Source organism: Heloderma suspectum, chromosome 6 (genome assembly GCF_057233095.1).
Source record: "Heloderma suspectum isolate Gila_16-S chromosome 6, 16-S_ref, whole genome shotgun sequence".
Lineage (NCBI taxonomy): Eukaryota > Metazoa > Chordata > Lepidosauria > Squamata > Helodermatidae > Heloderma > Heloderma suspectum.
Genome location: NC_139463.1, coordinates 103,806,791 through 103,833,856, shown reverse-complemented (window position 1 = coordinate 103,833,856; position 27,066 = coordinate 103,806,791). Strand labels below are relative to the sequence as shown.

The 27,066-nt window shown below is 47.5% G+C and overlaps 1 protein-coding gene across 3 annotated transcripts in view; it reads right to left on the bottom strand.

Annotated features, from left to right (window-relative positions):
• Positions 1-10: 10 nt before the first annotated feature.
• The window catches only part of LOC146342224 (carbonic anhydrase 4-like), a 41,776-nt gene continuing 14,720 nt past the window's right edge, over positions 11-27,066 (bottom strand). For all 3 annotated transcript variants that reach the window (XM_084805943.1, XM_084805945.1, XM_084805944.1), the window contains exons 2-9: positions 19,257-19,347; positions 18,238-18,264; positions 15,766-15,930; positions 6,707-6,852; positions 2,473-2,562; positions 2,204-2,276; positions 1,948-2,111; positions 11-434 (exon numbers count right to left, since the gene is read on the bottom strand). In XM_084805943.1, coding sequence (XP_084662069.1) covers positions 270-434; positions 1,948-2,111; positions 2,204-2,276; positions 2,473-2,562; positions 6,707-6,852; positions 15,766-15,930; positions 18,238-18,264; positions 19,257-19,341 — 915 coding nt within the window. In that variant the 5' untranslated portion in view covers positions 19,342-19,347 and the 3' untranslated portion in view covers positions 11-269. The remainder of the gene's footprint in view (positions 435-1,947; positions 2,112-2,203; positions 2,277-2,472; positions 2,563-6,706; positions 6,853-15,765; positions 15,931-18,237; positions 18,265-19,256; positions 19,348-27,066) is intronic.

The window sequence follows — 27,066 nt, the reverse complement described above, 5'->3', positions numbered from 1 at the left end:
GTCTGTATATGTGGTGGTATTTTAATGTTTTAATGGGGGAGGGGGGAATAGCATTATCTGCCAGCACCAAAAAAGGACAAGACTCTCTTGCTGCTGGAGCAAATCTTCCATGGGACCAATGGAACTCTCTCCACAAGAAGCAGATAGAAATTTTTTATTCTTAGGTAAGGAAGGAGGGGACTTGATCATTAGCTTAGAACATCCAAGCAGAGGGAATCGGCTGCCATTTTGTACCCACAATGCATTTGTGTGCACACATCCTTGCTGGCTTAAAAATTCTTTGGGGAACAGCAGTGGTCCAGATGACATGGAGATTCATTTTCCGTGAAGCGAAGGACCTCTCGATTGTTCAGTGGTTGCAGGGGACGGTAATTCTTCTGCATTCGCCTATCTTTTATGGTGGTAAAGTACATTGAGTTGGTGAATCTTTTCAACTGGACGAAAAAAAGGAAGAAGTAGAAGGGAGGAGAGAGGAAAAAGTTGTAAGAGATAAAGTGCTTGCACTCAAGAAGACCAGGAAGTCCATGCAACAAAAGGGCTGGGGCTTAAATGTTTAAAGCCAGGCTTCAGTGCCTGGACTCAACATTGCCTTCTCTCTCAGAACAGCTGTGAAGGTAGACACCACCTAAAACGTATGACAGAATACTGGCTGAGAAGTTTTGGTGGCTGCTGGCAAGAATTAATGCTAGTGAAAACCCCCTGCAGGAGGGCCCCAGACTACTCAGGAGGGGAGGCCCACAAGGGCCTCCTTGTGCACCTCCCTCGGAGGATTTTTCTGCTCTCGGTCTGTGGAGGGTGAGGCTCACTCGGGTCGTAAGCAAAATGGGCAGCAACTGAACTGAGATTGTGGGAGGGCACAGGGGGAGAGCCTCGAACCGGGGCTCCTAGCTGCCAGGTTCTAGCATCCTGCCTCCTGTGCCAGACCTGGGGTGGCTATCTCTGATACGCGGGCCTTGCAGATGAAGGCGCATTTCTCCAGGGTGACCCCTAGGCACTGCCCTGATATCGGACCGAGAGCTTGGTCAGCTGACTCCACACACCAGTGAGGCTCCACCAGGTCCTATAAAGGCAAGCTCTGAAGACGGGAGGCCTTCCAGTTGGAATGGCCTGCCTTACTGTGAGAGGACCCCTGCTCCCTTTAGAGCTTGGCTGCCTGCGATTGTGCTCCCTGCTGCTTCAGAGCTTTCCTCGCTGCTTCCAGAACTCAATTGCTTGTCTGCCTTGGGCTACACCGGGGGTGCAGAATCTCAGGCTTGGGTGCCAAATCTGGGCTCCGCAGAAGGCCATGCTCCCTTCCCCTGGTCCCGCTTGGTGGGTCCCCCCTTCCCCATGGCCATCATAAAAGCCTCTCCTAAGACTTAGTTACTGGTAATAGGAGATGTAAGCTCAGATAGGCTGGTATCTTGGTCCTGCCCCTTTTGCCTTTGGTCCCGCCCACCACTGGAATGTGGCTCCAGAGAGCCTCTCCAAAACAGATTTCAGCCCTTGGGCTGTGGAAGAGGTTCAACACCTCCGGGTTACACACTCCACCTTCGGCCCTTCACAGCTTTCCCTTCCTGCTTTTGGAGGTTGACCCTTTCCTCCCCTGGACGGTATGCAGTTGGCCCAATCAGCCCAAGAGCTGGCTGCCCTTGGACAAGGAAACCTGATCGCTTGGGGCTGGCGCCCAAAGGACCCTGACAGAGTATGGCCCTTGCGCCTTTGCAAGGGACTTCGGGGGCCACCATCTAACTGTGGTGGTGGCATCGTCACATCTGGATGTGGGGTTGTTTGATAGTGGCAGCAACCCTGTGATCCATGTCTGTTTCCAAAGAGCCCAAGAACCCAAGCTCCTTGACTTGTGGTGGTTGGCCCCCAGCAGACTCCATTGTCCGTTAGGAGAGCCCACAGATTCTCTCCTCCAGCTTTGTCAAAACTGAAGAGAGGTAGACACTGTGCACCACTCACCACTTTGTGATGCACCTCGATGGGCTCAGGGTAGACAGTCCAGAGCACAGCTTCGTTGCAGTAGGGAGTGGTGAGAGAGCCCTGGTAGCGGTAATAGGTGCTTACATCTGCCATGCTCAATAAACCCCCCAGGGAGAATTCCCCATTCAGACTCACAACATCCCCTGGAGACAGAGAGGAAAAGTGGAAATTCAGGTAAAGAGACTGGTAGAAAAGTGGCTCATTTTATAGGGAATGGGGTGGGGTGGGGGCTCACCTTTCTCTGGAATACTTTCCAGAAGGTTGGCTAGAGTCTTCCATGCACTGACTGTAGGAGCCTTGTGGGACTTCTATGGGGAAATGAAGGGAAGGGGCATTTGTTATAGGAATATCTCCAAAAGCTTCCTGTCATCATCCCCCCTGCCCCACTTTGGAGGGTAGGACCCTGGCCAGCCCAGGGGGTTCAGGGGCTCCTGAACTGGTCTAGCCTTTGACAACCCCAGTCTTGCCATCAGCTGACACCAGTCGTCACATTCTGTTCCTCACCTTTATGAAGAATACCACGACAGCATATCCCTCTGGATCCTGTTTTGCTTCCTCTGGGCTCATGTCATTTTTAGTGTGAACGATGTGGAGCTGATGCGAGAGAGAGAGAGAGAGAGAGAGAGAGAGAGAGTTAAAATGAAAATGAAAAGTGCCAGTGTGGTGCAAGAGAAAGATTATTGGGTTCTGTTGGGCAGTCACTGTGGGCCATCTGGCTGGCTTCTCTGGGGAGCAGGATGGACCTCTGATCCAGCAGGGCTCTTCTTACATTGCGGGAGACCCAGGTTCACATCCCCATTCAGCCATAAAGTTCACTGATTGGCCACTCACTGTTCTGAGGGCAAGTCGATAATGATCCACTTGTAGTGGTTGTGTCAGGAGTGCCCTAGCGGCCTCTTTCAGTCTACTCCAATAGCCAGCTCAAGACACAGACAAAAGGATTCTTTTCAAGGCTCTAATCCTTTTACAACTTAATTACTCTTTCAGATGCTAATCACCAGCGACTAAGCAAGGAACAGCAGAGTAGCCTATGCTCTGAGTAGGAAGTTGGTCCCCGTTTGAAGGAGAATCACTTGAAGACCCTGAACTTATGGCTAGGGAGAGATCCTCCCTCTTTCCCTTGGGTCCACGGGACGCGACTGTTGCTTGTGCGCCAAACGGGCGCTACGCCTCCTTTCCACGCCCTCCATCGCTCGTCACTCTCTGTGTCTGCGTCGAGCATCTAGCAAGCCCCCCTCCCACACTTATTCACGGCCAGGGTCACTATCTATCTTAGGAATGCCGGCAGGAGGAATGTCTGCCAGCTGCTGTGCCTGTAAGGGATGAGCTGGCTCCTCTCCCTCGGATTGCTGTTCCTCCTCAGAATCAGAACTACTCTGGGGTTCTGTGGGCTCAGTTTCCACCCTGACAGGCTGCTGGGTAAACCGTCTTTTATTAAACTGACTGCTGGCTAATACAGATGATTAGCTAATATATTCTCCGTGAGTATCAGGGTGTCTCTACATTAAGCAAAAAACCCACAAAAACCCACATCCTTTCCTGAGCATCCTGCTTTTGGTTTCTTTGTGGGATTGGGAAAGGCTTCTCTACACGGCAGCCACCTGGTTTGAACTAAGGGAGTGCCTCCCTCCCTGGCATGTGTACAAAGGGGGGGGGAGTCTTGTTTTCGTAGTTTAACTTCTGCTCTACTGTTTTCTCAGAGCCCCCAGGAAACCACTGACTTACTTCTGAGTAGACATAAAATGTAAGATTGTCCTGTAAGTCTGCAACCCTCGGCACACTTACTTGGGAGTAAGCCCCGCTTAACTTAATGGGGTGTTCTGAAACAACAGAGGACGTTGCTTCTGAGCTTGGTGGGGTGTGGGATCAGATGTGTCTCCCTTCATTGCAGGGAGGCATTTTACCCTCTTCTCCCTCCAACTGAGAAATGTGGAGACAGGAGTTGCAATCAGCAGGCAATTCTTGCCCTCTCACCTGTCAAATCTGCTCGGGTCTCCTTCCGTGCAACCCCGCTCCCATCCTAAATGCCTTTGTCATCCTGATGGTGCCCCCAACAACTGAAAACAAATGCTCCCTGCAGGCAGACACAGCGGTTTCTTCCGCTATTAGAGAATTTCATGGGGAGGTCATGGAGCTCCTGTTCCAGGGGCTGGGAAAAATACACTTTTTGCATTTGGGGAAAACATGAGATAGGCTGGGGGAAATTGCAGGAGATGCCTTGGACATTAACAGCATCATGTAAAGAGCTCGCAAACTTCCAAGAGAGAGTCATTTCAACAGCAGGATAAAAGTTCCGTGTGATGAACCCCTCAGAGGCAATATGCCTGTGTACTCCAGTTGCTGGGGAACATGGGCAGGAGGGTGCTGTTGCACTCACGTCCTGCTTATGGGCTTCCCATTGGGGCAGCTGGTTGGCCACTGTGTGAACAGAATGCTGGACTAGATGGACCCTTGGTCTGATCCAGCAGGGCTCTTCCTATGTTCTTATTGAAGGTAGGGAGTTGCATTTAAAAAAAATCTTCCCCTGTGTTTAAACACCCTGCAAACAGGACACCAGTTCTGTAGGCCAAGGGCTAGGGTAGAATCATTCTCCCTAATGTGTGTGGGTTTATTTTTTCTTTTTGCAGAGAGCTTCGTATGAGGAGCAGCATTCAAAAGCGACAACTTCCACCTGTAACCTGAAGTGGAACGGTCCATTGTGCCACCTCATTTGACTGCATGGGTTGACAGGATGGAGATTAAGGGCACAATCACATGCATGTTTAGACAGAAAAAAAAGGCCTACATGGCTGGCTGGGGCATGCTGGGAGTTGTAGGGCTTTTTTCTGTCTAACCATGCATAGGATTGCACCCTTGATAATGTAAGGAGAGGGGAGGGAGCCCCAGGCAGGGAGGGAGAGAGGGAAGGAGGTGTGTGTGTGAAAAGAAACAACTAGTCAGCTGGAGAAATGCGGCAGGGGCGGGGAGATGGAGGTGCTAGACAGATATATCCAATGAGGTATAAGCCCACATGTGGTGAAGCCAGCCCACCTGAGGCAGCAGTTAGAGGAGCGCTCCAGCTGGCACTGCTGCTTGGCCTGCCCCATGTCCTCCCCAAGGTGGGAAGCCATGGGTTGGGCAAAACCACCCTGACTAAGGTGGCAGCTGGAGGAGTGCTCCTCCAGACCCCACCTCTGCTAGGACCTGGTTTCAGTGGGTTTGCCAGAATACCCCCAGACTGACGCATGGGTGGAGGAATGATCCTCCACCCCACCCCTAGGTAGAGATGGCTTCACCTACCCTGAGCTTTCCCCCACTGGAGGGGAAGTGGGGTGGGCAAAGTGCACTGCTCTCCCTCCCAGCTGGGAGGGCGAGCAGCACGCTGAGTCAAGCAAATCACCCTGTTATCCCTGTTATCCCCTCCCCAAGCCCCCATTAGACTCCATGGAGCCAGGCTTGGGAGGGAGCTCTCAGAGGGAGCCAAAGCCTCCACAGGCCAGGTGGGGACCCGAAACTCTGCTGGCCAGATCAAGCCCATGGGGCATTTCTGCCCTAGTGGCGCCCTGAGGCTTGGAGGCTCACTGCTGGGGCTGCTTCCAGATGGAGGCCCCCTAGCACGAGGAATACCCTCCTTAATGGGATTTTTCCAGCAAGGAAAAAAATGGCATAAGCCAGCCAACGTGGTGCCTGCGGACACCCGAAAATATTTTTACTTGGGGGGGGGGGATTTTTAAAATATATATACATGGATTTGTAAGAAATTCATACAACTTCCTAGCAATTGTACATGGATTTCAACAAGAGTGGGCCAATATCCAAATCGGTATCCATTTGAAGGTGGCGTCTATATGCCACCCGTTCAAATATTGAAAGCACTGGAAGGTCCTCAATCCATTGCATTATAGGAGGGAGTGTTTATTTTTCCAATGCGGTAATATCAGTCTTTCAGCTGTCAAAAGGGTGTGGAGAATCCATTTATGCTATTTGTTAATTTCCGTGAAGCAGGTAAATAATTGAAAAGAGCATGTGCCTCAGTGAATACTAAAGCCTGTTCCAGTACAAAATTTGTCTGTGTAATAATCTCCTCCCCCAAATAAACAAATACTGGACATTGCCAAAACATACGTTTAAAAGAAGCATTAGCTGTATTGCACTGCCAGCAATTAGCTGAATTAGACAATCCCTTATTAAAGAGATGTTGTGGTGTCCAACAGACGCAAAGCAAACGCTTTTGCTGAATAAGATGTAACCTAAGATCCATATATGCGACAGGCAGAAGCCAAAGCGGCGACCCACCAATTAGGCATTTTGTGGTGGTGCCCACAGCAGTTTCTCAAATTCCCAAATGCGCCCATGGATCCAAAAACGTTGGGGACCCCTGGCATAAGCGGTGGGGAAACACGGGAGGCTTGCAAATGGAAAACATCTTCAGCACCCTCGAGGTCTGAAGAGTGCATGACGCTTCCCCCTCACGCTACTCCAATCGTCTTCCTCTACACCAGCCTGGAGAAGGTTGCTCTGCATCTCCCATTAGCAACCTTCTCTGCTTTCCCTAGAGACTACCAGGGCCACACACAATATCTTAAGAAAATGGGACAGCCAGAACTAGGGGTACAGTGGACATGGTTATAGGTCCAGGGCAGCGGAACAGAAAGCTGGGCCTAGCTTGCCCAGTCACTTAACACTGTTCTCCTAACATCTGAGCCAAACTCCCATCTCTTATTATTCACTACTTCCTCCTGTTCTCTGAACGGATCACCTCCATGGAGTGGCGCACGCCATTGATTGCATGTTCCGAGCCTCGATGTTTGTAGGTCCCCCAGTGGAAGTGGAAGGACTTCAGGGCATACACTGCTGGAAGGCCAGGACTAGAGATGGTGGCTCCTTTCTTCATTTCAATCTCGGCTGCAATGAATGCAAAGCAGGGAAAAAAGCAAATGTTTCGATGAGCACTTTGATTAAAAAAGCAGCAACAATTCCCGGGATACCCGCCAAAGGGCAGACATCAGGGAAACTCAACCTGTGCAGCACCGTTCCCCTCATCTTGTAGCAGCCATATCAGAGGTCAGACTAAGTAGCCTCATGCAGTCTCATGCTTCATGTTCTTGCTGAGCTCTTTCTCCCTTGAATATATTGTTGTAAGCTGACGAGACACAGGAATTCCTTATCTTGTCAAAGGTCATACAGTTGTATATCTTGTTCTCTGCTGTTCTCTTCTGTTCTCTCCTTATCATGGCTACCCTATAACCCAGTTCTTGTATTATAAACAATAGTGCTAAGAGAAGAAATGTTAAGGATTGCAACCCCATGCGGGAGGGGGAGGAGGAGCCGTTTCATATGTGTCACAATGTCTATAAAACCAATGTGCTAATGTAAATCGGGGCTTCTGGCTCTTTGGAAACGATTCCAGCCTTAAGCCCGCGCGTTAAATAATCTCTTTTTCCTTCACTCCGTGGTCTCTCTGACTCTGGGTTCTGCAACATAAATGGTGCCGTGACTCGGATGTGGCAGGCTCTGAGCCAGACAGGTGGCAGTTGCCTGCTCTTGATCGCCGCACCGGGAAGACGAGCTCGGCGCATGCCTCCCTTTCTTGGCGCCACCGACCTTTTTGTCGAGTGAATGGGAGAAAGCCTGCACTGGGATCGCCCAAACGGCAGCGAGCGGCAAGAGAACCTTGGGAAGCGGAGGAAGGAACTTGAGCCCTGCCTATATCGCAGCTGCAATTGAGTTGAAACCCACATTGGAAGCCTTCAGGAGAAAGGCAAGTATATGGGAAAAAGAGGGCCCCGCCTTTAGAGAGAAAGGCCACTGGGCAGAAAAAAAGAGGGCCCCGCCTTATGAAGAAGGTCAGTGTTGGTGGTATACGTATACAAAAGAACCTACTCCTTGCGGGTAGAAGGGGGGCCTGATCACACCCCCGAGTGGGCGCCAGTACCTAGCACGCCAGTACTCAGTAGGAAGCTGAGGAAGCTGGGGAAGCCGTTTTCCGCTCTGGTAAAAAGTGGGAAAAGTGGGTGGCAGGGACATATAGATGTAGTAGAGAGATTGATGATTGTGTGAGTGGCTACTGCGGTTTCTGAAGCATACCGTTGACCGTCCGGGTGCCCAGGCCAGTAGCAAAGTGCGTGGTGTGAAAAATCCTCTTGTGTCGGCCAGTGAGACCCCTTACTCACTGACCAATTCCCATTCCCTAATTGTGTCTGTCTTCAATTTAGGAGGGAGGCTATGGGTGGTGGGGGAAGCAAACCTTGCACCCCCTTGAGATGTATGTCAAACAAAGAAGGAAAAAGGTTTTTTTAAAAAGATTCAGAATAGAAAGAGAAAACAGCAAAAAGCTCAAGGTCGAGCTGAGAGGAAAAAAAACAAGATCTGAGGCTGTTAATTAGAAAAATGTTGCAGGACAGTCTGGCTTTTAACAAAGCGTGGGAGCGTGAGAGTGTAAGGCCGAAGAAGTAGCTGTTAGCCTAGCGCGCCGAGAGAGGGGGGGGCAGGAAAATTGCCCACAACGTTCTGAGTTGTGCAACATCATCACCTCGCCTAATTGAGATGAAATCCCTAAGAAATGGAAACTGAAAATGAAGACCCAGAAGATGAAGGCAAAATAGAAAATAAAGGTGAAGAATCAGCCCCCAGAGCACAGGCTAGACCCCTCTTCGAGTGAAAAGTGTGCCATAAGACTGTCCCAAAGCAGAATGAAGCAGAAAGACCATGTTGAAGATCTCTGTCAAGGTAACCGTGTTTAGCTTTGAACTGTGTTAAAATTGCATAGAGCCTGTAGCTACTGACCATCAGCTATATGATTTCTGAAGAGCGTAACCATTAAGCTTTTGCCGTGGGATTCCCTGCAATGAAGAAATCTCACTGATTTGAGTATCCAGTGTTACACTGCCTAAGTGTGTGTGCTAAAGAGACCGAGAAACCAGACAGCATGTTCCTGGCCAAGCCAAAATCACGCTACTGCCATGCTCCTGGAAGCTGCAATAAACTGTGTAAGCTGGGAGACCCAACCTGATTGAGAAGAAAAGAAGATATTGGAGCAACTGTCTTAAAAAACAATGAGATCTGTGTAGCTGGCTGGCTGACGCTGTCAGTGATGTTACAACTTTAAATTAAGACTGTTTTCCTGTTTGAGACCCCAGCGAAGAAAGCTGAACCGAGTTATTTGTTGCCCGTGCCAAAGCAAGAATTTGGCTGCCCTGTACCTCATCGTGTCCTGTTTTAAGCTTGGGATTTACAAATACAAACAAACTGAGAAGCTTGCCTTTGAAGTCCTGCAAATCACCCCACCGCCTCCCCGAAGATTAATGGCTGCCTGAAAAATGCAAGTATAAAGCGATGCCCATCACCCCCCAGCGTCCTGAGTTTCGGCACTCAGTGTTTCAGTGCTTTCGTGTACCAGGTTAAAAGAAAAAAAAAAAAGAGTAAGTTTTTTAAAATGTCTGTGAGAGAACCTGACAGAAGTAAAATAAAATTTACAAAGGAGTTGCCCAGGTTAAAGTGTCACGGCTAGAGAGCTGAGCTGTGCCGCTCTGTTTAGACAGAGGCCTTGCTAAAAAGTTAAAGGCCCTTGTCTGTCAGAAGGGGTGTAGGGCCACACTTTCCCTTTTTAAACTGATGCAAAAGTGGAGAGCCTTTGCTGGAAACATCGCATATTCATTGCCCAGAGCCTTCACTGTTTGCCTCCATCATCATCTGGGCTTTTTAGAGACACTCTGCACATGAACTAAAATTTTAAATTGTCAAAGACTTGCCATGGACAGTGCTGTGAAGCTTTTGATAAACTTGAACTCTCATCGCTGTGGACCATGTGTCTGTGTTTGTAGTCAGCTCAGTGTACAGCAGGCTGAGTTTGATCTGTGACTTTTAGATTTCCTTTTGCCAGAATTCATGCAGCATAGAGTTGCCGATGCAAAAATGGTGACCTAGAACTCTGCGTGTGTGGGTATGCCCGTCCCTTGATTTTAATGAGCCCTGAGCTTTCAGCCAGAAGAGCAGTATAATTGCTGGATCTGCTCCATCATGCCTTACCATGCAAGAAGTGTTTTCCATTCATTGTGTTAAATTGCAGAAAAAGTTTGTTGTATATATTTTATGATTTCTTAGATATCATAAAATATATGTGATATTTGCAGATTAGTGTTAGTTGCAACTCCAAATAATACTAAGTGTGGTTCCCAATGGATGACGAAGAGAAAAGACAAAAGCAAGTAGAAAAGAAGGAATAGAGAAAGTAGAAGACAGATAGAGAAGAGAGAAAAAGAAAAGGCAAAAGGCAAAGAAAAAAAAAATTTGTAAAAAAAGAAGCGTGGCCATAGTTGCCCCCAGGGTAAATTAAAAGCAGCTGATTGTGCCTGGAGCTTATTACCTGGGATAAAGTAGCCACAATAATGTAATAGTTCTTTAAAATGAAGAAAATGTAACTAGAAGGAGAAGAAGAGCCTATCCCAAATGTGTGTCATTGAGACTAGTGTAAGGCAGAAAGGTTTAAGTAAGTGAGTTTAACTTGAAAAAAGACAAATAAAGAAACAAGGCTGGTGCATAGAGCAGAAAGTTTTATATAAAAAGTTTGAAACATGATCTGCAATACAGGCAGATCAGCAAAGAAAAAGAAAGCAAAAGAAAGAGAAAAAATTTGTCTTCCCATACTAATAAATAAAAAGTGTTATCAAGCACTTTGGGAAGCGAAGTTGTTTACAGGAAGCTGTGCCTGAGAACCAAACACTTCTAGCCTATGCTGAAAATGCTTGCTAGTGTTATGGGTAACATGTATAGTATAAAAACCCATTTAGTGCAATAGCTCGTGGTTCAGAGAAGCTGTCTGATCCAAAAATTAAGTACGCCTGTGTGCTGTAAGTTACCCAATAAAGTCTCCTTGTAAGTAACCCCCCCCTGCTGGAATCCCAAAACACAAGTTGGGCTAGAGCGCCTCACCCAGTATCAAACCCTGCTGTTAAAAGCCATGAAAGCAGGTATGAAGAAGTCAGTTAATATGACCAAAGTGTCTAAAGTGCTGCAAGGTGCCACCGAGGCCCCAGAGCGTACTTGGAGCGTCTTTCAAATGCCTATCGCCAGTACACCCCCCTCGACCCAGAGGCCCAAGAAGACATAAACGAAAAAAGAAAAGAAGAAGACCCGGCAGAGGCAGAAGATTCTTAAAAAAAGAACCAGTGTGCCCAGTGTGGACAAGATAGACATTAGTGGCATGAATGCCCAAATAAAATAAATCAAATACACAAAGGAGAAAACCAAAGGGGCCAGAATGGGCGAAGAGGGAGACAGCTTGAGAGGGGCCGTGATATTGACTGTGAGGGGCCGTGACATTGACTTCATAATTGACACTGGAGCAGCATCAAGAGCAAGCAAACGTTAGCCTTAAACAAGAAGTCCAAACACTGAGCAAAGGTCTTCAAGCCCAGCGTCGCTTTGTCTTAAAAAAATAAGCCCCCAATTCCCATCACAGAAGTTCATCCTTTCCAACCAAGAGTTAAAGTATGAGTTAAAGAGGGAAAAATAACCCTTTGACTCCCAGATAGAGAAGACTGAAAACTGTCATACTTTCCACCCCCGCAGCTATGAAAGCAGCTAGAATTAAACCCTGGATACATTGGACACGAGTCAAGAGAGCGAGAGGGGGAAAGTAGACCATAAACAGAAATCCTGAAAATCCTTTAAAAATCATTCTGAAAAAGCAGTAAGAAGACTCAGGCTAGACCTTACTGTGGACACACCGGGAAACTGTCCCCCTGCGTATGGTCAGACCTGCAACTGGAGAATTGAAGAAGGGGACTAGACCCTACTGCAGCTTGCCAGGTGAATAGCTGCCCAGCGTACGGTCAGATCCCAAAGAAGATCAAACATGCGTGTTGTAGTGTTAGTAGTGTTGCATTGTGTTTCCTTAATAAGGTGCAAAAAGGGGGGTCTGCCCCTGGAAAAAGAAGTTTGTCCCAGTGATTTGCTGATAATTACTGGCTTCACCTGGCTAACATCACTAGAGTAAAACATTTTTGTTTGCCAAAAGGTATACCTGCAGACAGGCTTATTAGCTCTTGCTTAATACCTGTCTGTAGACATCCTGGGAAAATTCAAAAAGATACCATGTTAAAAGTTTATGGTGTAAGTTTAACTTATTCCCAAAATGCTAATTGGGGCGTGGTTGCAAAGATCCTACGCCCTACAGAGTTCACTCTACGCACCCCCATCATTGCTGAAACAAATGCTACGTGTGCACGAATGCTTAATTGTCAAAATTTTCCAGAAAATACAAAGCTATCCCTGGCCCCCTTCCACTGTAATAAAATTCAAAACATATCTTTTAATGATGCCCACATACTTTTGCCTCATGGATAGTTTTAGACATGTAATTCCCGCACTTGGTCATTCATTCCTGCCAACTTGTCTGATAACCACCCATGTTGCCTCAGCCGCCAATTGAACTGGTGCCAATTCTTCCCCTGTAGCCCGAGAAAATCCGTCAACGGCAGCCTCGAGCACTCCAACTAACTAAAAATTGTAATAGTCATGTGCAGTTATATTTTGACTCAGAAAAATTGGCCTTAGCAATGTCACTGGTTAAGGTTCCAGGTTTAGCCTTGGCTAATGGTCTAAAGAACAACTGGTTAGCTTGCAGCTTAGCCAAAAGCATAAATGCCACCTCACGAGCATTGTCATTGTTAAATAAAAAGCTGCGTGATCTAAGAGGTGCAGTTCTAGAAAATAGAGCTGGTATAGATTACCTCTTCCTTCTTCATCATTTAAGTTGTGAGACACACCAAAAGCTCTGTTGTTTTAACTTAACTGATAATGGCAATGCTGTAGATGAACAAATCAACAAGCTGCACAATATAGTAGCTAACAAAACAATAAGACAAAACAATTAGCTAAATTAGTTGACCCCTTGGCTTCCAGATCTTAGCTGGCTTGAAGCATTGTTCATCCTAATTCTACCAGTGTTGTTCATAAAAGTTCTGTTATGTCTCTGCGTTCCTTGTCTTATGCGCTGTTTAACCAATCTGGTTTATGTCTCAGCTAGTAAAACTGCTGCCCTCTATGCTCTAATAGCCCAACAAGAGGCTAAGTAATATGTATGTCACAAAAAGCTTTGTATAGTTATCAGTAATGCTATAATTGTAATGAAATTATGCATTTAAGGGGGGAATGTAGCAGCCATATCAGAGGTCAGACTAAGTAGCCTCATGCAGTCTCATGCTTCATGTTCTTGCTGAGCTCTTTCTCCCTTGAATATATTGTTGTAAGCTGACGAGACACAGGAATTCCTTATCTTGTCAAAGGTCATACAGTTGTATATCTTGTTCTCTGCTGTTCTCTTCTGTTCTCTCCTTATCATGGCTACCCTATAACCCAGTTCTTGTATTATAAACAATAGTGCTAAGAGAAGAAATGTTAAGGATTGCAACCCCATGCGGGAGGGGGAGGAGGAGCCGTTTCATATGTGTCACAATGTCTATAAAACCAATGTGCTAATGTAAATCGGGGCTTCTGGCTCTTTGGAAACGATTCCAGCCTTAAGCCCGCGCGTTAAATAATCTCTTTTTCCTTCACTCCGTGGTCTCTCTGACTCTGGGTTCTGCAACAATCTCAAGTGGGGTTGGCACTGGGGCTGGCCCCTTCTTAAGAGAGGACCTCCACAGCCAAAATGGTGTGGCTGTGGTTAAACTTCTACATCAGGGTTGATCAATGTGTGCCCTTCCAGGGTTTTGGCTTACATCTCCCATCAGCCCTAGTCAGCATAGTCAATGGTGAGGGTTTATGGAAGTAGTAGGCCAAAACATCTGGCCATGAGTTGCCCAACCCTGCCCTAAGATCAGGGGTGGGCAGAAGATAGCTCTCCAGATTTCTCAGACTTCAACTCCCAGAAGCCCCTGCCAGCATGGGCAATGGTCAGGAATGCTGGGAGTTGTGGGCCAAAACATCTGGAGATCTACCTTCTGCCCACCCCTGTTCTAGATGTTTGGGAAGGCAAGTGTCCACGGAATATTTAAAAAGCAGCTTGGAAGGATATGATTTGGAGGCGAAAAATCTGGGGAGAGCGGAGACTGGTGCTTAACCTTTCCTCCATCCACTACTTCTTCCCTGTATTTTGCTTACCCAGCCGCTTCCACCCAGCTTTGGTTGCCAGACACTTGCTAATGTTAGGAGAGCACAAACAGGCTGAGAGACCTGCCCTAGTAGCCTCCAGCTGTTTAGGAAGTGCTGTAATGTCTTCCCATTGGGGAACCCATTTGGAAGGCCAAAGCTTCAGACTCCTGAATTTGAAGTAGTGAGTTTGCATCAGCCGTGTTGCATCCTGTGTAGTACTGCAGCGTGAAACTCACATCAGCATATGGTTTTATGTGCACCTTAGATTGTGCATATATAATGAATTGGACTCCCGGCCTGAGCATTTTATGGGATGGAGGCAGGATATAAATCGGAGAGAGGAATCTGTAGACACCGTGGACGGTTCCCAGTGTTCTCTCTCTTTCTGCCACACTATAGTAGCTCCTGCTGCTAACCTGGCTAAGCAGGGGCTCCCAAGGCGGTGCTATGCAAATGGGGGGTGGGGCCGGGCAGGCAGGGGCTGGCTTGGCCCTCAGTGGCGCCCCGATTCTATGGAGCGAAGTAAAGACTGCAAGAGGCGAGCGGGGAAAGAGGGTGGTTGGGAGGAGCCCCTGCTGTTCTCCCAAGAAGCCAGGGCCACAAAGGGCAAGAGGCAGACTTGCCTCCCTCCCCAGCGGTGCCCTGCAGTGCCCTTGCTTTCCCCTCCCCTGAGACTGACCCCTTGGAGAGGCCCAGTGCATCTCAGCACAAGGGCTCCTTGCCAAGGGCAAGCCCTCTGCCAGCACCATCGGCCACACTAGCAGGAATTTGCTGACCCATAATTGTGCAGACCTGGGCTGTGCTCGTGGCAAAGCGACTCCAGGAGTTTGGAGGGCCTTTGGGCAAGACACCCTCCATGGGCCCCTCCCACAGCGAGTCCACCTTGCCCTTGCTCCTCCTCCTCTTTCTCATCATTGCTACTGCTTGTTTGCTTGACAGGCAGTGACCAAGTAGGCGGTGGCATCTGCTGCTCCTCCTTCCCACCGTCGCTGTTGTCTGGGCCAGAGCAAAAGGCAGCAAACAAGCAGGTTGCAACGGTGCAGAGGAGGAGCAACTCCAGCGGGGTCTTGCCAGTGGGCTCGTGCTGAGATATGGGCCCTTAGATGCCCAACCATGCCTACACCCAATGCCAGTCCTCGAAGTGTGATCCTTTATCGTGAGCTCAGCTTGCAGGCATCATGACCCTTTTTAACCATGCCACCTGGAAAATAGGGACTGAACTATGTTGTGGCAAATGTGCTATCATTTGACCCCGGCCCTCCATGCTGAATGTAATCATTCAACTGCCAAGCCTGGCCTAAAGGAGGCATGTGGCAAGGCTGTTAATCCAGAGGCCAGCATGTGTTGATGAACAGACTGGGCCATCAAGCTGACCATCTGGTACATGTCGTCTGAACCCAAGGGATGCTCAGACTGAGGGACCAGGCCAGACTCAAAACGTTTTATAGGACCAGGTGGAACCCAGTTGGGCCCTAATGGACCAGGGAGATAATCCTGGTGTCACCTGATCCCTGCTGAGCTGGTAGCTGCAATACCAGCCCCTGACCTTCTACGATGGTGGTGATGAAGGACAGCGGAGAGGTCAGCAGTTCCCTTCTCTCTGGAAAGGCACCATGGTGATGCAGAGAGCAATGTGCCTGCATCCTGTTGCCAGAGTTCTAAGTTCAGGAGCCTCTGCTGCTTTATACGTTAACCCACAGTTGCTCATTCTTCTATACTTACGGTAGTGCCCTGTGTTATTAAGGAATTGTGGCCTCATACGGTCTTCATATCCAACAAAATGAATAGGACCCAGGCTGGCATCAGACAGGGTTTTCTGGGTAACAATGTTGATGGGAGACTGCTTGTTGCCATTACAGTAACCGAGGGATGCCCATGTCTTGGGGCCTAGGAAGAAGGAAGGATAAACCCTATATTCTGAACACATCAACAGTGCCCCCTAGCACGTCTGCCATCAAAACACTTTCTGGAAGTCTGTGACAGGCAGTATACTGTCTTTGGTTCCCCAAACACATCCTTAGGTCAATCCCTTTTTCACAATAACCCATCTGGGCCGGTTCTTTTCTAATATAAGTTCAGAGTCATTGAGGAGAAGGAATCAACTCTCAGTCATTTTCTGATTGGCTAGCTAGACTACTTACATCGGAAATGGAGCTTCTCTCACAATTGGTCGAAACAACAGTCCATCCCTATAAAGGAGCTAGCTTTTACTTGTCTCAGATTCTGATGAGCCATGTTTACTGGAGCCAGGGTCAACACTGACAATTGTCCTCAGTTGATTCTCTTTGGGTGAGTGTATGGCTGGATCAGTGAATCAGAGCAGAGGGTGTGGCTGTCAGTGTTCCGGTGCCATATATGAACAATATCATATACAATGTCCTGGTCCAGCCATACACCCACCCAAAGAGAATCAACCGAGGACCATTGTTAAATAGAACTTCAGCACTGGCAATGGGACAATGTCCTCCATTGCAGTTGAGGGCAACAGGCCAGCTTAGGAGATGCAGGGCAGGCCGCAGGGCACCCACAGCTCTCTCCACCAACACCTCACTGCAACTCTCTGACGCCTCAAGCATCTGCTGCTTGAGGTGGCGGCCTCACTCTGCCTAATGATAGGGCGGGCCCTGCCCCATAACCAGAAGACCCCCCCCCGGCTTCTCACTGGGTCCATAGCGGCCAAGGCCCACCACCATAACGTTACTGCATGAGGGTTCTTCATAAGAAACCAACATTCTTATCCCAGGCAGCATTTTAGGAGACTGCCTGGGTACCTAGCAACTCTACAGGTACATCCTATTGCTTCTGAGTTGCAGCAGGAAGTACTGGGGGGAGGCATGGACCAATAACTTCCCCAATTTCCCATGCCACTTTCCCACAAATAGGCCTCATGCCTCTGGGAAGTGAGCAGCTAGAATGTCACAGTGGCAATGGCTCTGTGTTGTTTTTAATAACTTTATTTTGGTGTTCTAATCTTTAATCTTTCTTATGATTGCACTTCTTGTGTTCACCGCTCCAGAATCTGTTTGGATTGGGAGTGGTATACAAATGTTGTAAAAAAAAACAACAAACTAGGGTGGCCACTTACGAATCACAAAAAAAGAGGGCAAACGAGAACACCAATTTGCATAATTTTTGTATATGCTAACATGTGCATCGATGCAAATTGATTTAGAAATAATAATTAAAATTGAAATAGAAATACAGTCAGTGGAGGGCGGTGGCTCCGATTTTGGTGGGGCTGTGTCCCATTCTGGGTTTTAGCCAGAATCAGCCAGAACTCTAGAGGAGCTATCCAAGGTGCTGAACCCTATCCCACAAAATGGATCCACAGCCCCACCGAAAGCAGAGCCACCAGGCTCCACTGAATACAGTACATCTCTCCATAGTATGGAAAACTGTGACAAGGTGACCTGTGTGCCTTGCTCAGTCTGCTCTCCAGGTGCTGACTGCTGATGGGCAATGTCAAGGCCCCTGAGCTCTTCCTTCTGATGGTTCATTATCTTTAAACTGGGCTTGAACTGGACAGTTCTCCAGATAGAGGCCAGCTTTAAAATAGAGGGCTGGGCAGTCTGCTGGCAGCCCTTCAAATAGAGGACTGTCCTCTGTAAAAGAGGTGACATGGCCACCCTACCTATACAAAAGAGGGCCTGAAGCAAGCAGGGGGGGGGTGTATTACAAGGCTGCATGTTATGATGTGGGGTGGTAAAAAAAAATAGTTCAAATTCCTGTTCCTCTTCCTGGAGAGCCAGTGTGGTGTAGTGGCAAGAGTGTTGGACTAGGAGCTGGGAGATCCGGGTTCTAGTCCCCACTCAGCCATGGAAGCTCACTGGGTGACTTTGGGCCAGTCACAGACTCTCAGCCCAACCCACCTCACAGGGTTGTTGTTGTGAGGATAAAATGGAGAGGAGGAGGATAATGTCAGCCGCCTTGGGTTCCTTGCAAGAGGAAAAAAGGCGGGGTATAAATGCAATAAATAAATAAATAAATAAAAACGTAGACCTGACAATAAAGAACTAGGGACGAATAAGGAATTTTCAGCTGCTACTTGAAGTCTCATCAGACAAGCCTGCTGCCCTTTCTGAGCCCCAGTAAAGTTCTATTCATCCTACTAGCAATAAGAGCCTTTGCCAACTTCCTACATTGGGAGGTTCCCTTGAGCCCGTGGGCGAAACTGGGGAATGCTGTTTTGCTTACCACAAGTTGGTATGTCATAGCACCACTCTGTAAGAGAGAGAAAGGGATGGGAGTGGGGTGAAAGGAAGTTTGTATTATATTATGTTGAAGACCTAGAGAATTCAGCATCTCTTCCACCCCGTCCTGATCTGCCTAGTCTCCCTCCCACTGACTTGGGATCCTTTTGGTACCCCTGCCATTAAATGAAAGCAGTCTTGCTTACCCATCTTTCTTACCCCCATCATATTTTTTTATTTAGGGTGCAATCCTATGTATGTTTAGACCAAAAAAATCCTACAACTCCCAGCATCTCTCCAGCCAGCCATGGTTCTTGGGGCATGCTGAGAATTGTAGGACTTTTTCCTGTCTAAACATACATAGGATTGCACTCTCCATTTATTAAACACCTCATACATTTCTCTAGGCATTTTACTAAGGAGCCTCCCTCCACCCACAGATACAAACACACATCATAGACATTTCATGCCCCTGCTTTTCCTGCCTCCCCTCACTCACAGACACAAACACACATTATAGACATTTCATGCCCCTGCTTTTCCTGCCTCCCCTCACTCACAGACACAAACACACATTATAGACATTTCATGCCCCTGCTTTTCCTGCCTCCCCTCACTCACAGACACAAACACACATTAACTGCAGATCACTTAGAAAGTGACTTCTGGCAGATAAAATATTTCAATCTTAAGATTGCCTTCAAATCACAAGAATTAAAATCTGATTATTATCGCTTTTCATTTCCCTTTTTGTTGCTGTTCTGGATTAACAGGAGATGGTAGATCATTACACATGTCAGTAAATTCCCGAGGACACATGTAACGCTTTCTCCTGGGAAATGAATAAGTATCTGCTTAGTGGCCCCTAGCAATTAGCCTGTGTGGTAGCTTTGGAGGTTGTGGGCCATTAGCCTCCAACCAGAACCAGCTAACCTCTAACCTCTCCACGTCCCTGAAGATAAGTGTAGATTCAAACACATTTTTAAAAAATTCAGGCTTTTACAGTGTGGTGTAGAATCTTACCTTCACAGCTCACATAGAATCCTCCCAGCAGTAGTAGCACCAAAACATGCATTCCTGGGCTCAGTGTGGGACCCATGCCTTCCATTGCTACCTGCACAGAGGGGCATATTACTTGTGGGCTGAAAACCCTTCTCCCACCCAACTTTGGGTGCGGCCAGAAGAGACTTTTACTGAGCAATTTCCCTGCCTCATTCGCAGAATTTTACAGGAGGTCCAGATTACAATGTCTGCCATTTGTAGCTCTCTCCCCCCCCCCCCGTGATTTCGCACCACTTGGATTCTCCATTATCTTTACCTTTAAAAATAATAAAGAAAAGTTATAAATAAAAAAAGGTATCCAGCTGACCTCCCACAGCTCACAGCTGTATTTTATTAGTACTCATAGCGTGCTTATAGCGTTTACAGTATTTGAAGAGCTAAGTGCTCGGTAACGTTGCCTCAAAGTAAAGCTGTGTTCCACTGATTTTTACCTAAAGCAAATGACATCAGAGTGGAAACTGGAAAAGAAACACACTTTTAAGTGAATTGAAGGAAGATAATTTTTGTAGTTAGTACCTAATCAACCTGTAGAACCTTGAAAGTACCCCTTCAGTTCAGCTTGGCGCCCCCTCAGCCTGGCGCCCCAGACGACTCCCCACCTCTCCCACATCTAAGTCTGGCCCTGCCTGGGACCATCAGATTATTGGTTCCCAAAATCGCCTATCACAATTAAACAACATCGCAAAAAAGATACACAGTTTAAAATATTAAGGACACACGGGCGAGTGCACAGCCTTTTATTCTGGCCCTGACAGTCAATGACACAGTCCAGATTCCAGGCTCTTCCCTCCTGAGGAAGGGGGCAGAAGGAGATGAAAATGGACTCAGGAGCGGTAAAGATGCCGACCCACAGAATCAGCCCCCAGTCTTGGATGGCTTCTCTAAAGTGATAATAAGTTTGGAAGGTCCCAAAAGGTCCTTACCTCAGCATCCTGCCCAAGGGCAGCATCATATACCTGCCCTCAACACACACAAAATTAGGCTATGCAGGATTCTAGACCCCTATGCAAGATTCTTCAAACATGGGAGCAAGTTCTCGCAGAAAGATTTTTGCAGAGCAGAAGAGATTACTCATGATAGACAGAGGTGGTGGAGGTCCTTTACATTTAGTGATGTAGCAGATCGCCCCCGTCCCAAGGAAGAAGACACCTAGGTCCCCTTGAACTTGCTCTCTACTCCTGGCTCTCCACTCCTGCCTCCCCTTTCTTACCTGCTCTACCAGAGTTGCTGTATTGGTGCCGGAGCGTCTTCAAACTGCCTCCTTCCCGGAGAATATTACATTTAGTATGGGCCACCTCCCAAGGAGGAGGGGAGCAACAGGTAAGGAGGACAAGCCATTCCAAGGTGGACAGACACACCCCAAAGCAGTAGAGAGACCTGGACCAGACAAACAGGACAGGAGCTCACTGGGAGGTGCCAAAACTTGGTGATGAGTTTTGCATACCACAAGGAAGTCATCTGAGCAGCCAACCAATTAAATAAAATTAGTTAATTGATCATCAGGATTTTCATTGGGAAACAAAATCTCTCTCACACATCATCCATAATAGTTCCTTTTTTAATCAATTTGGAATTCTTTTTAATCAATTTGGAATTCTGGAATATACAACATTTCCTATTAGGGGTCATCCATAGGAAGCGACTCCAGTATTGGCAGATCAAGGAGCTGGTGGTAGTGTGAAGGCCGGTCCGGCCTCACCATGAAGCATCATGAAGCAATGGATTCATTTTCCTGCCCTCGATCTCCAGTTCCAGTTCAGAGCAGGGGACATATGTTTCGACTTTCTTTTTTACTTCTGGAGTTTGACGTTTTGAGATAAATGGAACATGAAGACTTGCTCTCTATTAAAACAAAAAAAGGGGCAGGATTCAACCCACTAAGTTAAGCCCTTTTAGAAGTGCCATGGGTTTGAACAGCAATGAGTTAAGCGAGGGCAGAGGTGGGCCTACGATGTGGTGAGCTGGCTGGCTCAGAGGAGGCAGATGAGGGATGGCAGGCGGGAGACACATCAGACCAACAGGGCACAATGTTCAAGGAAGTGCTTGAGATAGAAAATCTAAATGGCATCTTTCCGCTAACTAACATGGGACGCAATCCAGGGGGAGGTTTTCCTGCACAAGCCCTGCTTGCAAGTTGGCTGCAGTGCCCTTACGTAGCTCCTGGGCATTTCAATAGGGCTCGCATAGGAACCAGTTCCGAACCAGTGCCTGGGTGCAGTAATGGACTGGATGAGGGCCAATAAACTGAGATTCAATCTAGACAAGATGGAGGTGCTGTTAGTGGGTGGTTTGTCTGCCCAGCTAAGTGATGTGACACTACACTTTAAGAAGGATGCAGACAATCTGGAGAGGGTTCAGAAGAGGGCACGAAGATGATCAGGGGACTGGAAACAAAGCCCTATGAGGAGAGACTGAAAGAACTGGGCATGTTTAGCCTTGAGTAGAGGAGGGGAGATATGATAGCACTCTTCAAGTACCTGAAAGGTTGTCACAGAGAGGAAGTCCAGGATCTCTTCTCCATCATCCCAGAATGCAGGAATAATGGGGTCAAGTTGCAGGAAGCCAGATTCTGGCTGAACATCAGGAAAAACTTCCTGACTGTTAGGGCAATATGACAATGGAACCAATTACCTAGGGAGGTGGTGGGCTCTCCCACACTGGAGGCATTCAAGGTGAAGCTGGACAGCCACTTGTCCGGGATGTTTTGACTTGAATTCCTGCATTGAGCAGTGGGTTGGATTTGATGGTCATATAGGCCCCTTCCAACCCTACTATTTTATGATTCTATGATTCTATGTTCAACCTGTTCTGGAGGGGGTTGCACTCCCCCTAAAGAATTAGGTTCGTAGTTTGGGGGTTCATAGTTTGGCACCCCGGCACCCAATCCACTCCCAACCAGACACTTCCCTCTTGAAAAGTCACATTTTCTGAAACTACTTTTACTCTGGCTTTTTTACTGAAAGCAGCTCCCGGGAGGTTTTACCACAGCGTGCTATGTCCCCCCAGCCTGCATTAACTCCTGGGTGTGCCTCTGTGACCTGGCAGTGACGTGGTCAAGGGGGTGGGACCCCCATTCCCTCTTGTTTCCCCAATGGAAGTAGTTTTTCCCATTCCCATTGCGAAAACCCCCAGGAGCGCAGCAGCAACCCCTCACATTATCACAGTAGTGGGGACACTCAGTCATCTTAGCTGGCCTGCTTTTAAACTTTAACATATCCCCGCCTTCTGTGCATGTTTACTCAGAAGTAAGAAATAAATCTCGCTCCCCTGCAATGCAAGGGTTAAAGGCTAACTTTAGTAAGCCTTTCGCTACTAAAGGCTAACTTTAGTAAGCCTTTTGTTCTATCGCTTCTCCGATGCTCTCTTAAGTTGCTGTTGCAATGTTGTACTTCTTTGATGTCCCATACTTTCTCTGATATAAAGTCATTTCTCTGTTGTTATATAAAGTCCCTTCTCTGATCTCTGGCAGTAATGATCTTTTGGGTTTATGAGAGCTTCTCATTGCAAGCAGGGAGAAGGAGAAAGGAGAAGGTGGGGTTGGAAAGGGGATTGGAAGCAATAGGCAAAAGTGCACACATGGGGGAAAATGGGGTGGGAGCAGTAACTCCACAGTGGATTGCTGGGATGCAGCAAAATTGGGGTGGGGGGGAGCTCTTGGGAGCCTTCAGATGCTACACTGGAGAACTGGGGATTTTGGTTTCTTCAAGGTACTCTGCACACACGGGAAAAACTAGTTGCTCTCCATTCATAATGTAGTAGCAGTGGGGAGCTTGGACAGGGGCAAAACTCTCTCTCATTGGCTGAGTAGCCCCTGCCAATTTGATGACGTTCAGCTCTACTCCCCCCACCCCACCAGGAAGTATGTTCCCTTCAAGCACTAAAAACCAGGTTTTAGTATGGTACACTCAGCTTATCTTGCTTCATGTGTCCCTGACGGACCAAAGCTGATTCCATGAAAATCCGGGTAATACTCCAGAGCGCTTCTCATTCCATTGTTGTGAATATCCCCCCGCCCCCAGGTTACCTGAAGGATTGCCTCCTCTCATATACACCCGCCTAGACCCTAAGGTTAGCTTCAGCTGTCCTTCTCTGAGAGTCCCCACCAAAGGAAATGTTAAGAAGAGGGCCTTTTCTGCTCTGGCACCCCGGTTGTGGAATGAACTTCCCAGAGAGACTTGCCTGGTGCCTACATTGTGCTCTTTTCGGCGCCAGGTGAAGACCTATTTATTTCCCCAGGAATTTTAGTTTTTCAGGTGGATTAAATTTGGTATTGTATTTTAAATCATTGTACTGTGCCTAGGTTCTTATATTTTATGGTTTTAATTGTTGTGCACCACCCAGAGAGCTTTGGCTATTGAGCAGTATAGAAATGTGATACACAAAATAAATAAAATAATAAACAAGTTTCCCCAAGGATTTTGCCCCATGCTAATTAGTAGGAAGGAGGCTACCATCTGGATTTTCCACCTCAAGCACCAGAATGTCTTGGAACCCCCCGCAGCAACTGCTTCACTCTCCCTGAAATTGGTGGGACTTCCACCTGATTCGCTGTGGCTGCATCTTACTGTTTAGCTTTGAAAAAAAGAGGAGCAAGGGAAGACATAATGGTGGTGTATACAATTATGCATGGTGTGGGCCGATCTACATTGCGCCTGCCATTGCAATGAATTCGGTGTCCCATCAGGTTAAATACTCTCACATTAAAACATGATTATTCACACTCACCCATTTTCCCCGTTGCAGTGCTTCATCGAATGCGCGAGCTCAGTTCACACTCGAGTGCTGTGCTGTTTTCCTGCTGTTTTCCTGCGTGTACTTGTCTGATCTCGGAAGCTAAGCGGGGTCGGCCCCGGTCAGTAGTTGGATGGGTGACCGCCTGGGAATCAGGCTTCCTGCACTGAGCAGGGGGTTGTTCTATCCCTTCAAATTAGATTAAGTTTTACCCCCTCCTATCCCCCGCTCCGGATGTTTTTTTTTTAATTAAGGCGTTATCCTTGCAGAATAGGGGCTTCTCCGCAATGGTTTTTTTTTCTAATTCAGGCATGGTCTTCAAAGTTGTGACAACTTCGAATCTTCGAAGATCATGCCTGAATTAGAAAAAAAAACAAGGCGGAGAAGCCACGATTCTGCGAGGATAACACCTTAATTAAAAAAAAACAACAACAGCCAGAGTGGGGGATAGGAGAGGGTAAAACTTAATCTAATTTGAAGGGATAGAACAACCCCCTGCTCGTTGCAGGAAGCCTGCTTAGAACAACCCCGCTTAGCTTCCGAGATCAGACAAGCACACGCACATCCAGCCCTTTGCTTGTTGCTGAGGAAATGGGGGCTGCTGAGGAAGCTATGCGATTAGTAGCTGGAAGAAGACATGGGGCCATCGAGAGCTGTGATTGGACAGGAGGGAAATACAAACACCGCTGCATATGGACAGGCGGGGGAGGGGACTACGACTGGATACGGTAGCGAAGGCGGAAAATCAGAGCACATTAAAGGGAAATACCGGGATATTAGGGTATTGAAAGCGGGAGCACGGAAGTGGGAAATTCCGGTTCCAGTTCGAGGAGGCTACTGCGTAGTGTGAACGGCGGGCGGTGAAACCTTATTGGAAGAGAAAAAAGGCGGGAAGTGTAGATCCAGCCCAAGAGGCATTTTTCTCTCTCTCTCATGATAGTAGAGCCATAAAGCTGAATAGTGGGAGGTTCAGGACAGATAAAAGGAAAGACTTCTTAACACAGCGCATAGTTAAACTATGGAATGTGCTAATACAGGATGTAATAATGGCCTCCAATTTCAATGGCTTTAAAAGGGGATTAGGCGAATTCATGGAGGAGAAGGCTATCAATGGCTACAAGTCCTGATAGCTATATGCTACCACCAGTATCAGAGGCAACTTGCCTATGTATATCAGTTGCCGGGAAGCATGGGCGGGAGAGTGCTGTTGCACTCACGTCCTACTTGTGGGCTTCCCACTAGAAGCTGGCTGGCCACTGATTGAACCAAATGCTGAACTAGATGGGGCTTGGTTTGATCCAGCAGAGCTCTTCTTATGTTATTATCCATTCTTTCAAACAAAAACATAGTGGACAGCTTTTCCCTTCCCTTTAAATCAGCACTCAACCAGCAGTGGGAATTCTGAGGCTGTTTGTTTAAAATAAAAACACAACCCCAAAGTGGGGCATCTGCCAAAAACATGACTTCTTAATCTTCTTTAATAACCTGGATCTTAGAAGAAGTTCTGAAGAAGAAACCTGCAGCCCTGGATTTGTTCTTGAAGACTGTAACCACCCACACAAACACCCACATTGGCATACGGTGATACTGCCAGGGGAACAGTTGGCTTCTGCTTTGACCCCCCAGGGGGAAGAAAGTGTCCGTGAAATCCAGGCTGAGCCTATGCTGTGTCTGTTTGACAACTGCAAAGGTTTGTTGTTGTTCAGTCGTTCAGTTGTATCCGACTCTTCGTGACCCCATGGACCATAGCACGCCAGACCTTCCTGTCCTGCGTGCTCTCCTGGAGCGTGCTCAAGTCCATATTCATTGCATCAGTGATGCTATCTAGCCATCTCATCCTCTGCCGTCCCCTTCTCCTTTTGCCTTCAGTCTTTCCCAGCATCAGGGTCTTTTCCAGGGAGTTTTCTCTTCGCATTTGGTGGCCAACATATTGGAGCTTCAGCTTCAGTATCTGTCCTTCCAATGAGCACTCAGGGTTGATTTCCTTGAGGATGGACTGATTTGACCTCCTTGCAGTCCAGGGCACTCATAAGAGTCTTCTCCAGCACCACAGTTCGAAAGCATCAATTCTTCGGCGCTCAGCCTTCCTTATAGTCCAGCTCTCACAGCCATACGTTGCTACTGGGAAAACCATAGCTTTGATTAGATGGACCTTTGTCGGCAAGGTGATGTCTCTGCTTCTTACTATGCTGTCTAGGTTTGCCATAGCTTTCCTCCCAAGGACCAAGCGTCTTTTAATTTCATGGCTACTGTCACCATCTGCGGTGATCTTGGAGCCCGAGAAAATACAATCTGTCACTGCTTCCATTTCTTCCCCTTCCATATACCAGGAAGTGATGGGGCCAGATGCCATGATCTTCGTATTTTTAATGTTGAGTTTCAAACCAGCTTTTGCACTCTCCTCTTTCACCCTCAACAAGAGGCTCTTGAGATCCTCTTCGCTTTCTGCCATGAGGGTGGTATCATCTGCGTATCTGAGGTTGTTGATATTTCTCCCGGCAATCTTAATTCCGACCTGTGATTCATCCAACCCGGCGTTTCTCATGATGTACTCTGCATATAACCAAATAAGCAGGGCGACAATATGCAGCCTTGTCGTACTCCTTTCCCAATTTTGAACCAATCGGTTGTTCCATGTCTGGTTCTTACTGTTGCTTCTTGTCCCTCGTACAGGTTTCTCAGGGTGGTCTGGTACCCCCATCTCTTTCAGATTTTGCCACAGTTTGTTGTGATCCACACAATCAAAGGCTTTAGCGTAGTCAATGAAGCAGAAATAGACATTTTTCTGGAATTCTCTTGCTTTCTCCATGATCCAGCAAAAGTTGGCGATTTGATCTCTAGTTCCTCTGCCTCTTCGAAACCCAGCTTGTACTTCCGGTAGTTCTCGGTTCGCATGCTGCTGAAGCCTAGTTTGTAGGATTTTGAGCATAACCTTGCTGGCATGTGAAATGAGCAAAGGTTAGCACCAGGGATTATCCAGGATTAGAACCCAGAACAAGTTCTTAGCCCCAGGGTGGAGACCTGGAATCTAATTAGGAGG